At 34.6% G+C, this 17021-nt stretch overlaps 1 protein-coding gene across 3 annotated transcripts in view; it reads right to left on the bottom strand.

The window, feature by feature from the left end:
* EPYC (epiphycan) overlaps window positions 1-17021 on the bottom strand; it is a 46435-nt gene that overhangs the window by 10935 nt on the left and 18479 nt on the right. For 2 of the 3 annotated variants that reach the window (XM_083819866.1, XM_083819867.1), the window contains exon 2: window positions 11046-11226. In XM_083819866.1, the coding sequence (XP_083675992.1) occupies window positions 11046-11226 (181 nt within the window). Of the gene's footprint in view, window positions 1-11045; window positions 11227-13265; window positions 13337-17021 lie in introns of those variants that run through there. The other variant, XM_083819868.1, reaches the window with a different exon arrangement.

Genomic DNA, 17021 nt, shown 5'->3' with positions numbered 1-17021 from the left:
CTAGGTCTGGGCCACAAGCATGAACAAAGCTTTTGCTATGTTATACCTATATCAGTTAGATTTGGACTGAACAAACTTCAGTGTCTCTGTAAATTCTTTAGTTATATTCCAATAAGTGATATTTACAGATAAGTATGCCCTAATATAGATATTTGGATCATAATTTTGTAAAATACATGGTCATCAAGTGAGCAAGATGAACTTCAGCTGAACTATGGCTGAGTAACCTGTCAGTGTAAATAAGAGTATGGTTGTACCTTGTTGCTTTGCACAGACAAAATGTTCCCATCTGTATCACTGACAGTAAGACAGCTTAACCAGGAATGGACTTGGGGACAAATCAAAAGAAGACTTTGGGAACAAAGGAAATGGGGCAGATGGTCTCTGAATGGAGAAAGCCTAGAGGGAGAGATACATTCCAGACTTTTATTGACCCAGGCTCGTACTGCACTAAAGTGCTTGCATATGCTGTCTACTTCTTCACCGGTTCTGGGGAAATCAGTTAAGACTCTCTGCCCTGAATACAATCCATACATTTTGAGACCTACTAAACAGCTTTGTATACATCTTTTGTGGCAGTTCTACTAAAAACACCGTTCTGGACAATAAGCATTTCAAAAAAGAATTTGCAAATAGCCTATAGATGTAAAAAATGTTCCTTTCACTTGTCATGGGATTTGGATCATCTACACTGACTGACACTTCTCTAAATATGCAAGGGTTTACTTTATGGAACATACTAGCTTAGAATTTGTAATTTACTTTATGCTTTCTCTGACTTTTGCTGCTCAGATATTCTTAGTAGGTTAGTCACTGTAGCTGTTGGGTAGACAGAGATATTAACTTCTAGTAATTCTATTTCTGGATTGTTCTCTCTCACTCTTTCCTTATAGGACATTATCTCATTTTGGGGATGCACAGATGAAAGTCTCACCATACTTCTAGATAAACTATTCTGAGCAGTTAACATTAATATCTATTCAGTCTCCTGCATCTGTTGTGACTGTCATAAAAATACCAACTATTACAGGGAATTTAATGATGTTGCCATTTTTACACTGGTAATAGAACAGGAGCTTGCTAGTATATATATGTTAACCAGTCCCAGCACATGAGCAGTGTTTGCTTGGTGTATATAGGTTGAACTTGAACCAGTAACCTAGAGCTAAAAGTCTGTTTCCCATTATTGGTCATCTGATTCATGCATTTTTCTCTTTTACATATTTGATAAATCACGCAAGATTGTAACAGGACAAAGATGTTTCGTCAACTATATATTGTACAGAATGGTCCTTTGTCTTCCAGATGTTTGTTTGTTTTTGGCAACATGCACTTTATGAAAAAAATTAGAAAGAGAAATGTTTATAGAGCATTTAATGGAATTATTCTCCTTTTGTTTTGTTTTGTATTTCCTTTGCTACTCTAAATAATATATCTTTTGAAGAATCACAAAGCAGGAAGAATATTCTAGAGAAATAAAGGATGTTTCTCTTTGTCAGTACGTGAAAGCCTTCAAATCATAATTGTCCTTCTAAGATAGATATAACACATGCCACGAGAAAACTGAAAACAATCACATCACCTACTTTTAGCCATCTAACTATGTGGTATATTTTTATCCTGCACTGCCTTTGGAATCAATCAAGAGATTTAGTGGATTTAGTGAATACCAGTACAGAATATTAGTTATAATGTATGCTGTAAGCAGAGTTATATCTTTACTAAGATATCATAGAATACTTTTTCCTCCTATATATATTGAATGTGACTACATTTGCAAATGAAACTGCTTAAAGTGGATGGCCAATTTATAGGCACTTTCAGATCAGGAAGTTATGACAAAGCAAAAGCAAAAAAGGATCTGAACATACCAATCAGTAATAAAATACGATTGGTAAAACTTAACTCATGTAACCAGTCATCCATGAGCTAGGTATCTTGTCTAAGCTAGCTTCCTTTCACAGTCTGCAGAGAAAAAAACCCTTGAAGAGCAGCTACAGCCACCAACCACAGACACTTATTTTGGGACAGGTTCTGTAGGTATCTGTCTCTCATCTTTGTCTAAGGAGGAGGTGAGAAAAAATGTAAAGCTTTAAAGATTAGAAAAGGCTCAGAAGGATGAATTATATGATGGGGGCGGGGGGGGGAGGGGGTAGTAGTCTGTGTGGTAGTAGCCAGAAGGGGTGGAACAGAGTGGAAATGTAGATGAGTAACCTATATGAGGACCGTGGATCCACATAATCCATACAAAGTACCAAGATAAAGATTATAGAGATTTAATGAGGCAGACAGCAAGGCTGTAAGCCATCAGTTACCACATTTTACTTCTGAAGTTTTGTTTATTGTTTTATGCCTATGAAAGGTTTTGATAGTTTTAAGATCAAAGTTGATGTATTGCATGTAATAAGCTTAAATCCACTGGAGAATCTGAAGTTTGTCCTGTTTCAGTGCTTTATTTTTAACTGCAGAAAATATGCTTAAAAGCACAAATTGAAGTTCATAGCTCAAAAAGACATTATAAACTTGAAGGGAATGTTGTACCACACATTGGTCCACCAAAAGGAACTAGTTCCCCCCACAGCTGTTCTGAAACTACCAAAAACTTACAAGAAAATGCCTTAATTATGGAAGAGGTTATTGGTTTGTTTTTCTTTCCAAAAGTAGCTCATAATTGTTTCTTTTTGAATTTTGCATTTAAGGCCTTCTTTTCTATTGTTGTTCTATCTTAAAGATAAATCTGTGAGATTTTTCATAGTAATGTGATAACTATTTAGATTGCAAATTCTGCAGCTCAGATAAATTGTCATTTTCTTTTACAGAACTGCAGAAATAACAGTTAGGTTGGGGAAATTATTGTAACTAAACTCTGTGTGAGATCCAGGGAAGGGGAAGGTGACATTTGTTTGCAAAATTTCTAAGTAAACGAATTTTACTTGCTCACATTCATTCTCTCAGATTTTAATCACTTGCATGATTACACTGAGTTGTCTGGCCATGGTCACTTTGTTCCACACAGAAGACAAGGGACACAATCGTCATCATGCCTATGTTCTTCTTGACCAGCACTGAAAACTAACCTTTGTGACTCCTTTAAGGGTCATCAACTGTTATGGGGCAGTCTTTTACCTGATCATTTTGGATGTGAGACCACCAATGAATCTTATGCCAGGTTGCTGCAGACTGCCTGTTTTCCTCATTTGGAATGTGTTTTCATGGTGGCTAACATGGAAAGGAATAGTATGTTATATTCTAAAATGTTATTTCCTGCCTGCTGCTGGTATGATGCAGGGTCTTCACTGGGAGGTCATCTGTACTGCAGTGTTATCAGAGTGCAGGACCTTCAGTCTTGCTATAAACAACACATTCCCAGTTTTGCTGCTCGTAACAGGGTTCTGGAACTGGTATAGTCTGGTACAACATCTTTCATTGTCAATGCAGGCCATTCTTTTAAACCCTTAAGCCTCTTTTTATTTTATTTTATTTTATTTTATTTTATTTTATTTTATTTTATTTTATTTTATTTTATTTTATTTTATTTTATTTATTTTATTATTGTATTTTATTTATTTTATTTTATTAAAGTAATTTTGTTGTCTGGTGGGGTTTACACCCACATACACACGTGCATTTCTATTCATACTTTGGTCAGACAAGTCAATACCTAAGTTATAGAGCTCTGCACTTGTAACCCAGTTATAAAGAAATTAATACCTATGGCTTCTGCCTTGGACAATGTAGGTAGTCTCTGAGGCTCTTTTAATTAATCTTAGAAAGAAAAGTAGCCTTATTATCATTTTAACTACAGAGTATCCTAAAACTTCTTGTATCAATAGCAAGCGTAGCTATGCTATGTCTGATTTTAGGTGAGTAAAATATTCATGCTGCACAGCATTAGTACAGGGATTTTACTTACCAATTCTGTTGTCTAAGAAGGCAGAAATTTATAAATGGTATTTTAGTATGAATTGTCTTTAGTCATTAGTATGAATTGTCAAACTTTCTTTCCAACACTGTTTGAAATTAGATTTTATTTTTACCTTTCTGGTTTGAAAGCTATGAAATTCCTAAGCTAACCAGCTAAGCAGACAATATTCTTTGGAACCGTGCTGAAATTTTGCAAGACAAATAAAAATAGAGGGAAATATTATGCCAGTTTTAGAAATCAGAACAGGGCTCATTGCACTATTAAAAGGCACAAAAGATCTGAAAACTAGTCCCAGCTGCTTAATGAAGACTTCCATAGGAATTTCTGCTGACCCAAACCACATACAAACAAAGTTGGAGGTCACTCAGACAGTCAAAGTTTCTACTAGAAATGTTGTCAACTCTTGGACCTGTGGTGAGAAGCTACCTCAGCCTGACTTCCAGAGCTGCCTGTAGTGGAGAGGGTTCAGCATCTCAAGCATATTTCCTCATGCATTTCAGGCAGATCAGGCACTGCTGGAGCTGAGCATGCTTTTGTTCAACTCACCAACCTGGCTTTTCCTAAATGTGCTGTAATTGCTTTTATTAACAAGGATTGTATTCTCTCCACTTAACTTCAGACATAGAATTAAAACATCTAATTTAGCTGATTAGTCTCCTTAAACTCCCTGTGTAGACAGTGAAGGAAGAATCACAACCCAAGTGTGGTTCAGCCCACATGTGTCATGGACCAACTTCCTAAAGTGCCTGTCCATCTTCCTTTAGCTGCACAGGAGACCATATAGAGGCAGCCATACTGTTTAGCAGATATCAGAGCCAAAGTCTGGTGTCAGATCAGTTCTTCTTCTCATTCCTACAGCTTACAATGCTAAGACATTTAATCTGATTATCTCCAAACTGGTATTTGCATGTAGCCCACCCACAGTGATACAGATACAATGCTCACAAGCTGCTGCATCTTCAGATCTATAAAAGTTTCTATTGTTCAGGTGCATCTATATAGAAATGTCCTGTTATATGTAAAATCAGCTAACAATCAATTAGTGAGATGTCTAGAACAAGAATATGCTGTAAAGAAGAAAGTGCTGAAGAGAAAGACACAGCTGTGATGCATTCCCTGCCATTCAGAGGGACATTCCGCATGATAGCAAGTCATTGCTACACAACTCTAAAAATAAGGGACACCAATGTCAAAAAGGGAATAGTAGTGAGAGAAGTTTTTTTTTTCTTTCTTTCTTTCTTTCTTTCTTTCTTTCTTTCTTTCTTTTTCTGCACATTTTAAAAAATATATATTTCCTACTTCTGCTTGAACATGTGGTCTGAGCATTATGTCCAGCATCAATTGCTGCCACTGTTTTTACCCACAGCTACTATTTCCCCTTTTATTAATAAAAATTAATTTGGGACCAGAAGTTGAAAAGCAGCAACTAGAAGTTGGTTCAAGCTGTATGGAAAGCCAGAGCCAAAATCACTCTTCAGAAATGACATTCAAAGTAAGTTGTCAGTCACCAGATTTCTGTGACATCACAATGGGGATTGTGCTTTTTTGAAATATATATGAATATTGCAATACCATTTCTGTACTATTTTTTTTCTTTAAACAAAACAAAACAAAAAATATGTCCAAGTCATTACTACAGCTATGCTGATACTGGAGGACAGTCCACTGAGCTTTTATGCTTCTAACGAGCTATTAGGTTTCATTGAGGCATCTAAGGACAAAAATTCAGTGAAGCTTTATTTGGCTATCTCAACTAGCTGAAAAGTATTGTGCAACTAAGGATTCAGGCAGAAACTTCATTAGAGCCTTCAAGTTCATGTTCAGAAGAATTTACAGAGCTACCTGTCACACACCCCAAGCCTATTAGTGATTAGGAATGAGGCATTCTTTACACCTAAATAGTTGAGAGAACCCATCTGCTAAATATGCACACCTGTTTTACTCCTTTTGCATTCAGATGCGAAGAAAGGTGCTGGATCTCCATTCAACCGAGAAACAAGAAATCTAATATATGTTGTTACCTGCAGGTGCTGGCACCCCAAAAACCTCTGTTCTAGGAGACTTCCTAGCCACCATATGAGGACTCGAGGAGAGTTTGGATGAGATATTGAAAAAATGCCAGAGGCCATCAAAAGAGAAAATTCACAACAGAAGCCAAAGGAAACATGAGTATGTAGCCTAGTATGAAAGGAACTGAGATCCAAGACCTTTTCAAAGGATTTTTTTTTTTTGTGTCCCATGCATTAGACAATCACTAAAATGAACCAAGATAGAAATGACTCAGAGCAGACTCAGAGCAAAACCACAGCACTCTCCCCTCTGAACTGTATACCAAACCATGCTTTGGACTTTAAGCACAAGGAGTTTTAACTTTTCGTTGAAGTCTGAATCCTGTTTTGACTGACTCTACGATGGTTCTTATCTTATTATTATTATTATTATTATTTTAAATGGGTTAGTGCACATGTTAAAATCTCGCCAGTATTCAGAATAAAATGTACAGCCATGTATATAATTTAGACATATGTGGTAATTTTATAAAATATCTGTATCCTTATGTCATAAACCATGTCAGTAGGGATGTTGCACATTAATTATTTCTGGCAGAAGCCATGAGGCTGGATGTCTGGGGGAAAATGTTTAAGTGATCAAAGATATCAAGGTAGCAAACATCTATTGTAAAAGGTATAATCTCACTGTAAACTTTCAGCTGACACCTCTCACACAGAAATTTCAAATGTGGTGATAGTTATGTTTAAGTAATGACTCCAAGTTGGCCGAGTTAGGCGTCTTCAGACCAGGACAACTACTTTGAGAATCTCACCCAGTCTAAGGCAAGAGAAGGGATGCAGTTTTTCAATTTAGCTATGGTAGTGGTAACTAATAGCATGCCCATTATTAAAATTTTAGGTACTTAATATTTTAGCTAGTATACCAGATCTTTATAACTTTTCATGTAGCTAACTGGATGAGACTAGCTCTTTGTGGGCTGTTGTGGTAGAACTTAGGAACTAATACAATATTTCAAATCCTTCCTTCTTGTCTTGTGGTATTTTTGCTCTTTGCTTTTGCTATATGGCAAAATACTTGGAACATCACTCAGGTATTTCATTATTTTTAATCCACAGAAAATTTTATCTGTTGTGGAGATATCTCCACAGAAGTGTATGTAATCTGTTATAAACAGCTGAGTAAAAGTAAGAGCTGTATTCAAAACTTTTCAGAAAGCAGACAATTTTCTACATTTGGATAAAGCTTCAAATGGTAAATTTAATTCCCTTACAAGCTTTGCTACTATCTTATTGTACCTTAATTTTACAAATTTGTAATTCTTTAAAAAGACTATATGGTGTGTTCCCCAAAGGTATTGCATGTACTTTATAAAAGTGGATACTTTTAAGTCTCTTATTTAATCAAATACCTGGATCCAATCATAATATAAATATTCATTGATAATAATAACAAAAATATGAAGGAAAAGGGCAAAACAGAAACTGATATTTATGCAGTTGTAACTGTCAGTTTCAGAAGATAAATCCAACATAAAACTTGTACATAAACTTACAGTGACTTGCCTTTGCAGTCCCTTTATCCTTCAGGACCTTGGTAACAGATCTATTTATTTATTTATTGTACTTTTTTTTTTTTTTTTAGTCATTATCTGTCGCTGATACTGTTCTTCTTAGTCTTTATACAAATTTTCTTTCCAAGTGATGTGTTTCTAAGGTTTTCTCGGTAACAAATGCTCTTTGGCTGCAAAGTGTTGGCTAGGACTTCCATATCTCACTAACCTAGAAACTTGGAAACCGTAGATTTTATAGCCTAAATCTGATATATCTAATACATATCAATACATAACTTTGATTCAGGATTCAATACAATTCTTCTAATTCCCATCTGCAAGCACTTTCCCCTTGCAAACTCTGTGCACTAAAAATGTGTTCCATGTATATATATTGTATATAATGAGAAGACTGAAAGAAATTAAATAGACATGCTGATGTTGACAGACAGTGCTAGAGAACCTCTGATTTCCATTGTTAAGTATAACTTTTCCAAACCCTAAAGCTGATCTAAAATTTATGAGAAAAAGAGTCACGGGCAGGTTTCATGTGGAAAAAATGCAAACAATCATTATCTCAATAAAATACGCTCAGATACCTGTTCACAAGCCAATGAAGTCTGTGTGTATATACATACACATAGACTTTATTTTAGTCATATATATTCCATAAGAAAAAACTTTCAGAGTGTCAGAAATATAAAAAGTCATGAATCCAAAATCACTCTCACCTAACTTTATTAACTTAAATCTTCAGAGCTCAACCTGAGACAGGTACCTAGTGTTCATCTAAAGTTAGATGACCAAGATAGATATCCTGAAAATATTATTCATCCGTGTCTTGAAGGGTGGTGTTGGGTTGCAACACCTAATTTTAACCAGACAGAATGAGTGAGAGGAATCCTTCCCTAGGTCTTTCATTTTGCTGGTTGAACATCTTGTGATGGATTACAGGACCCACTGGGTAATATTCTGGGAAGGACATGACTGACATCACTTTAGTTCAATTCTTTGAGATACATAGGGGCCTCACTCCTCTGAAATAAACAGGAGCAACTCACAGAACTCATTTGAAGTCCTAACACTGGTATGTCTCCTAGACACTCTGAAAATCAGTTGGACATATGAGCTTGGTTAGTTTGCAATTCTGTTATGAGTTTAAAAATGTGTTAGGAAAAGTTTGCACTTCTGTGAGTCTAAAAATCTGTTATACAGAATGATTTATGTTTGCATGTCTTCAATTTAAAATCTTAAAATTTAGTTAGCAATGACAGAAAATGTTATTTCAGTCTTTCTCCATTATTTTGGAAAGCTAAAGACATGATTCAGAGATCTCTAAAACAAAATGCAAGTCAGATGCTAAAGAGTTACTACATAGCAGTTAGAGCAAATGAAGGCTTGCTATTTTTCTGGGTCTCCATGGTATTGCTCATCATTTAAACTATGCATAATAAAAAACTAAACTTTGACCTTGCATAAATACTGATTTTTTTACATAGAGCTACACACAGGGACAAGACTTTTGCATCTTTATAGTAACAGGATCGTAGGGAGAAAAGTTGTAACAGTGATCGAGAAATCAAATGTATTGTGTTTAAAATATGAGTGACAGCAATAATGTTTAGTGTCTGAAAGATCACTTTAAACACTGGCATGCAAGTTTATAAAAGCTGCCTGATCTGTACAACACTGACCACTCTGAATTCTCCTTTGGGTTTTGGGAAATTATGAATGCTTGGGCTTCTTTTGGGTGGTACATGGTAAAAGGAATGTAAGCAAAGAAAGATTTTGGCTAAAGATCTGGGAAAAAAAGGGCTCTCACAGGGAGGTCCATTCATCTGGAAAGTAACATTCCTTCCAACTGCTATGATGGATGACCTCCACTTGAAGAATTTTAAGAAGGCTGGCTAAAAAGCTCAGCAATGGGAGAAAATCCTCCTCTGGAAAAGAAATTTACAAGACAAAATAAATACTTTTGTTCTCTTGTTCCAACTGTGTATTTCCCTAAATAAAGCAACCTGAGATAGGACCTGATGTATCTTGTTGGGTGTAATATTGATCATCTTGAATTTCCTTTCAGCTAGAAGAGAACCACAGAAAACTTGCCGTGTCTCTATCCTTCTCTAAGAAACTTAGGCCATACCATCCCTCAAGAAACTTGGGCCATACCATCCCTCAGTGTCAGAATGTCACAGTGAGAGCACAGGATAGTAACACCTAGCATTCAATATATTACTGAGAAATCCATAGGATAGGGTTAATTTTCAAGAGGAAAGAAAAGCATAGGAACTCTTAGTTAATCACTGTCTCTAAAACAAAGAAAGCAGAAGCATTGACTAAAGGTGAAATTTTCAATGAGGAAAGCCCAGATGCATTAATATGTTTGATTCTGCATGTCACTGGGAAGCAGACCAAAGGCGAAATCATTCCTCTAGGCTGGAGTTCTTCATAGTCTTTCGAAGATTAGAAAATATATTTCCCCTGAACTGTGAGGTTCTGATCTTAATGCAGATTTTGAGGTGATTTTTATCTTTCCAGTTCTTTTGGGACATATTCATTCTCAAGTGTTCTCTTTGTACTTTGATTTCAAGGCTACTACATAATGTTGATCTCACCTTGATGAAACGCTCACCTTGATGAATCACTCAGAGGAACACATTTTCACGAATTATGTACTGTGAGTGACTATTAAAATACCGTTTGTAAAAACAAAACAAACAACCCCCCCCCCAATTTATTTTTATTATTAAAATGAAATATTTTTCACTCTATTATGAATGTCCTTTTCCCACTCAGCCCTGAATCACACAGCGCATAAATCACTTTCTCGGACGTTTTGCGCATGTTTAAGAAGCAGAGTGAGATTGGCATTTATTAAGCTTTTTAATAATGTAGAGAAATAGAAGAATCTGGGAGGGGAAAAGAGCATTAAACTCAACAACTTGAGTCATTTCCTTGTAGAGGCTCCACCGTCTCATAGTGCAACAGAATTTCAATAGTTTTTCTTCAGTAATCTCTCTTCTATTCTTGTTTTTCAATTCAAGTTCTTTCCCTTTTCCTTTCCTACTTTCTTTTGCCCACTTTCCTAATAGAAATAGAAATCACTGGTATTTATAGACTGAAATAAACATGTGTTTAATATATTTATTATTATGAGAAATAACCTCAGGAAACAGCATTTCACACCTCATTTCATGGGGATTCCTGGATGTCCTATGTCAGCTGCCTCAGTCCTTCAGCCAGACAAATAAATCACAGGGACAGTCTCAAACACAATTTGTGGCAAAACAAGGAGATCAGGGGGAAGCTTTTCCTGCTCTCTTAAAGGTTACCACACACACAAATAAACCAGCAAATAATTTGTTCACATTTGTAGGCTGGAGAAACTATGAATGGACTACAGTGTGTTATTTGTACGGAGAACTGTTGATTAACAAATGGCAATAGCAACCTCATGAGTAGATTTGTCTGGTAAATGTTTTCAAGGACAACAAAAGTCATCAGAAGCCACTGCATTTATGCACTTTGGAAGAATAGAAAAAAAAAAATTATGATTACCTCTAATTGATCAGACTGCTCATTTTCAACATAGACAAATGGGTGAGGCAGCTCTCCAAGTGACACGTCATAGAACTCAGAATCATAAATTATAGTGTCAGTGATAGGTGCAGCTCCAACAGCCTCAAAGATAAAAAATCCCAGAAAAATATTTACAAAGGTTTTCATTCTGCTTTCTTTTCTGAAAGAGAAGAAAATGGACAAAATGTGGGTAAAGTGGTAATTGCAAGGAATCTATGAAAATTTATTCTTACACTTGCAGTGCTTCTATGCATGCAACAATGATTTTGATGTTCATATTTATTCATGATAACTCAAATGTTTATTCTAGTTTGTTTCATGAAGAGTCCCTGGATAAGAGAATTTCTGCATTTTGATAACTGAGGAAGGACCTGTAGAATTTTGCTATATCAGAACAGTATAAAAATAAACTGGTCTTCGTGAGAAAGGATCTGAAAAGGTAAAAGGGTTATATATTGATCTTTTTCCCCTTTTATCTATCTTCAACTATTTCATATGCATGACTAGAAAAGACCTTTTGATAACCTAGCCAAAGTTTAGCTAGACATATTTTTTTTTTCTCCCTGTCACAATAAACCATCCTTTGAAATGTCCAATGTAATTTTGTCTTTCTCCTCTACCAAAATGTTAGAAGACATTAGGACGTCTTTCCTTGCTGCCTCTGGATGAGCATAATCAAAGTACGTTTTCACCCAATAGCTGTTCTGCCAGAATATCATTTTATGTGTTGAAAAGATGTGGCATATTTGGAACATGACCTCTGCAAAGGTTTGGGAAACAAAATCAAAACTAGTCTCTGTTCTTCCCAGCCCTATAATTGACAGTAGCCTTCCTTCTTTCATTGAATCAACATAGTACAGTCACCTGTTCTCCTTGGAGGATAGAACTACAGAAATGAATTGTCACCCATTAAGATGTTCTGTATTTTAGTAAAATAGCAAAAATAAATAAATAAATAAATAAATCACACTAGGCTTGAATATTAGTGTTCATGCATTCCCTCTTCCATATAAGTGATGTATATCATATAAGCTGCCTGACACAAGGGTCTATTCAACATTCTTTACTTACACCTTGATTTATCCATTGCTTCCACTAATTTCACCAAAAGTGCAGACAATGATAATAAGCAGTGCATGTCTCATAAACTGTAGTCCTGTTGTGATGCCATTATACACATACTTAAATATTTCATTTTAAAACTCTAGCAACTTAAAAGAGATTAAGAAATGCATGAGACATTTTTTTTGGAATGCGTGCTGAGCAAGAACCTGAATTTTAGCTTTGTGAAAAGAGGTCTTTATGAATCTGGTTTAGGCATGAGGATATGAAATTCCTCTGGGGATGGTCAGCAACACAAGACGTTCATTTTTCCCTCATTTGCTTTATTCAAAAAGACTTTTCAGTTGCTGCTGGGAGTAGCTAGAATCACATTGGCTTGTCTTTGAGCAGACTTAGTTGAATTGCACCTTTCAGTATTAACTTCCAAGATTATTAAAGGTTTTCTGTTTCCTTACAATAAAATAAAATAAAATACATCCAATCTCTGAAACATACTGAAGTATATATATATATATACTTCTCTAACTTTATATTTTCTTCTGCCTATTTTTGACAGGAATGTCTTGTTTCTTTTTTACGTGTCATTTAACCCAAACGATCCAACTATAAATTATATTAATTCCAAAATATAACAATAATGTATTCAGTGTGATTTTTCTCTGAACAAACCCCAAATATAAAATTATTCATTATTCGAAATTGTTTACATTTTACATTTCCTTGGAATAAAAGATTTTAAAGGGCACAGGGCTTTATAAGTATATAATTTTATAAATATAGACAAAATCAGCAAACATAATATTAATCTCTGTGAAAAATATTGTTATGTATGTACACCTGTAGTATCTGCATTAACTTGAACAGTTTTAGTATCTCTCTACTTCCTTTATGTGTAATATATTGGAACATACTGTAATGATATTGGCATCTGCAGTAGCTGTAAGATCAAATATTTTGAAGAAGATTGTGTTCCTTCCTCACAGGAAGGAACTAAGACATATCCAGGGAAAAACAAATAGTCTCCTCAGTCTGCAGCATTTGAATCTTTTACATGATAAAATCAAACAAATACTATAAAATTATTTCCAAACTTAAAAATCCAATTAACTGTTCTAAGAAAGAAGTACCAAAACTTACCTTTTGCTTCCAATCTCTCAAATGACATGGAGTTACTCAGAATGCAGAGCCAGAGGTATTAGACCCTGACCAATAACAGTGGCATTCTGGGGTTGTGGGAGGTGGTACAGCTTCTACCCTCAACTGGGGACCTCAGCCCAGATAGTTTCTCAGGCTTTAAACACCTTTCTATTTAATTCTGCAGAATTGAATTTTAGCGAGGTCAAACAAAGATTTATTGTATGCAAATAACATTTATTTCACATCATAGATTTTTACCTCTTCCACTAAAATTTCTCACTGCTCCTACCAGTATCTTCATAAACCTGACTAAAAAGAATAAATATTTTTTGTTTGTTTGTTTTTATCTCGTCCATTTTCATCCATTATAGATTCTGTAATAACAGGAAGGATGAAGAACATATGTGCAATGTATGATCAGCGCTCAGAATAGATGGATGTTTTAATACGTTAACAAGTTTGCAATAAAATGCTTAGACAAAGAAGAACTGTAGATATTTACAGTTAGTTTCTTTATTGCAGTCTCAGTATGCAGAGGTAAACAATAAGCACAGGATAAAACTGGCAGTAAAAAGGAATGTAACCAAGTGGTAAGAAAATCAATACAGAACTTTGAGACTTTGAGACAATTCCCAAATTAATTTTCATGAATATATGGTAGTTTCATCAAGGCTGACATTTAGCCTTTTGTTAACTAGCAGAAAAACACACTGTTACTTAAAATAGTAAAAATAACACTCTTAATTGCATTCCAGAAACAATCTTTTGGGTGTCCTGATCATCTAAAAATATACATTTTCCAACTTCCAAAATTAAGACTTGAACAAACTGAATCAAGCATGAAATATATATATATATTTATGACAGTTTTTTAAATATGATAGTTTAATGTATTTCCATATGCTGCTGGTAATATGTATTTAGAGGTACTTTTTTCTTTCTTTCTTTCTTTTTTTTTTCTTTCTTTCTTTTCTAAGTACTTCTGAGGCAATACTTACATGATCTACTCTTTCCAGTACGTTTTTTATTCTGAAGGGAAAATAACACTTCCTTAATTGGTATGAACAGCTATAATATACTGCAAATAATAAGTATGTGTTGTAGTAGCATGCACTTTATTACACCAGGGTAGGCCTTACAATGTTAGCAGAAGTCAAGCTATCTATCTTTTCTATATTGCTTGTATTTTATATATTATCTCTTACTGCTTGATTCTGTGCTTTCTTTTGTATTACTGTTAATTTGTACAACATACAACCATTCATCTGAAGTTTTTCATCATTCCTCCATTTCTTCTTTTAAATGTACCCCCTAAGGCTATCAATATCCTGTACTAGCAGTTCAGAAAAGCCAGAAGACATTGCTTATCTATGGAGGAATGTAATGGTAATGTAGAAGATTCCAATGTACTAAGGAAACCTGATTGCCTTTGCTTTATATAATTTTCCCCATATATACATATATATTTTTCAAATAAGAAGACCAACCTGAAAGCCCAAATTTGTGTGAGGCACAGAAAACATGATTAAAATTTTAAGCCATTTCTCAATAATTTGAATGTCCAACATCAAACTTCTAATGCTAGTCTAGGCAATCTGAGACATGTGAATGGTTTAGCAGATAGGTCAAAGAATCTGTAGAAGAGTAACACCTCTGTAAGCAGATAATTACAGAGGCTGTGATATTTTAGGCCATGTGAAATGGCACTAGGTATTCATTTGTTGTTTTGTCAATTGAGCCAAGTCTGCAGTACCTTATAATACTATGATTACTCCTGGATGACAGAAAGATTCATCATTACATGATTCTATAAAAAGTTGGGCTTCAAGTCATTAAATCAGATATTTTTCATTTCCTTCTTCACAATCTTTCCTGTAATAAGTATTGCAGGAGCATCACACTACTGTGTCCTGTTGTTATTTTTCTTCATGTCAATAGCCTTGAACTAAAGGTACTGTAGTTTACTCCTGAAGTTAATGACCAAGTTGCTTTCAAAGCTGATGTATATTCCTTCCTGGCAACAAAGTAAATAGTTATACCTTCTGCAGTAAAATGCATCATTTCATCTTCTTATGACTGGCAATTTTTATGCTTCTGCACATAGACAGGATGTATTTTGTAAATGAAAAAGACATATTGAGATCCAGCATTTAGAAAGTAAATCTTTTAAATGATGAAGTACAGCAACAAATAAAACGCTAAAAGTATAAAAAAGATTTACTTTTTAAATGCTCACTTTCAATTTGTCTTTTTCATTTGCAAAATATATTAACTGTATAGGCTGAGTGTTCATTGATTGCTCTTGTACAAAAGACTCCAATCTTACATTTTTTGCTGAAGAAAAATTACCTTACCTAAAGCAAATTCAGGTCTATATTAATGTTTTTTTCTCCAACCCTTACACAGCAAAGTAGATTTTGACATAGGTTTCCCGGGCCCGAAACTTTTACATCTTTTGGTCTATAGCTTTATTATTAATAATAATAATAATAATTATTATTATTATTAGTAGTAGTAGTAATAATAATAATAATAAAAACAATAAAGTTCAAACCACTTTGGCTCTGGATCTTAATCTTGATTTTCATGTCTTACTGTATTCCTATCACACTTCAATATGTTTTGCTGGTCTTGTTTTTTCTAGAAACGAGGATTCAAATAAGGAAATAAATTGAATTAAAGGTAAATGTTAACTTATAAATACTGTTATTACTATTACTTTTTGTTATAGTAATAGAAACACTTTAAAAGGGTGACATTTTATACAAACCATATGCAAAGTTCTGAGCATGATGTCTTATGTGGCTAATAAATGTTGTAAATTGATATTTTGCAAATTTTTGGTTTTTTTTTTTTTCAAATTTGGCAAATTAAAATAAAAGGATCAAAGAAAAAAAAAGTTTTATTCTGTTTTTCAGGAGGAACACATTTTAAGATTTAAAGAACCAATATTTGGAGACTGAGTGGCATATCTATTGATTCAGATCACTGCCTGGTGATTTCTGATTCCTGTTGTCACAGAAGATAATGAAATTCCTGAGTCTAACTAAAGGACGTTTGGGATTGATCTTCACATGTCCTTTAATTAGTTGCTTCAGAGACATTTGTTTTTTCTCCAGATCCTCTGACCTCATTGTGCAGTTTAAGTTACTGTCTTGCAAACTTACCCAATTGCCTCTAAATCTTTCTGTCTGACTTAGTAACTTGGGCTTAATTAAAAGCTCACTAAAGTTAATGGAGAGTTCCATTCCATTCAGTGGTTTTTGAAGCATGACTTGAGCTAGAAGCATATCCAGCTGTGGTCATTGCCTAACACATTCCTAGCTAAAATGCATTCCCATTGTATAATTGCTGGCAATGCTAAATGAATTAATTTATTCCATTGTTTTTTTGAGACCTACTTTGTTTCCATTTCATTTCTCCCAGCTCTTGGAGGTGCAATGACTTCTAACTGTGTTCTTGAACTCAGTGCCAAAGCCTCAGGGTTGTCCTACTCTTGTTTTTCCAAAACCTTGATTATAAAGCACTGAGCCTTTGATTCAGACTGTCAGCATCCATTTAATAGATATGCATTTTTTTTTCTTTGTTTTGCTTTAGGCCTCACAGATTCATCCCCAGAAACTTGTGATAATGAAGAATGTGTGGGAAAAAATAATAGCTTTTCCATGGAATGAAAAATCCTATCTGTCCCTCTGAAATAGATTTTATCTATGGTACTAAGATTCCCTATCATCATGTTTTCAGTCTGCCAGCCTA

This window comes from Anser anser (genome assembly GCF_964211835.1).
Source record: "Anser anser genome assembly, chromosome: 1".
Lineage (NCBI taxonomy): Eukaryota > Metazoa > Chordata > Aves > Anseriformes > Anatidae > Anser > Anser anser.
Note: the sequence above shows the minus strand (reverse complement) of the source record. Positions and strands in the feature narration are given on the sequence as shown.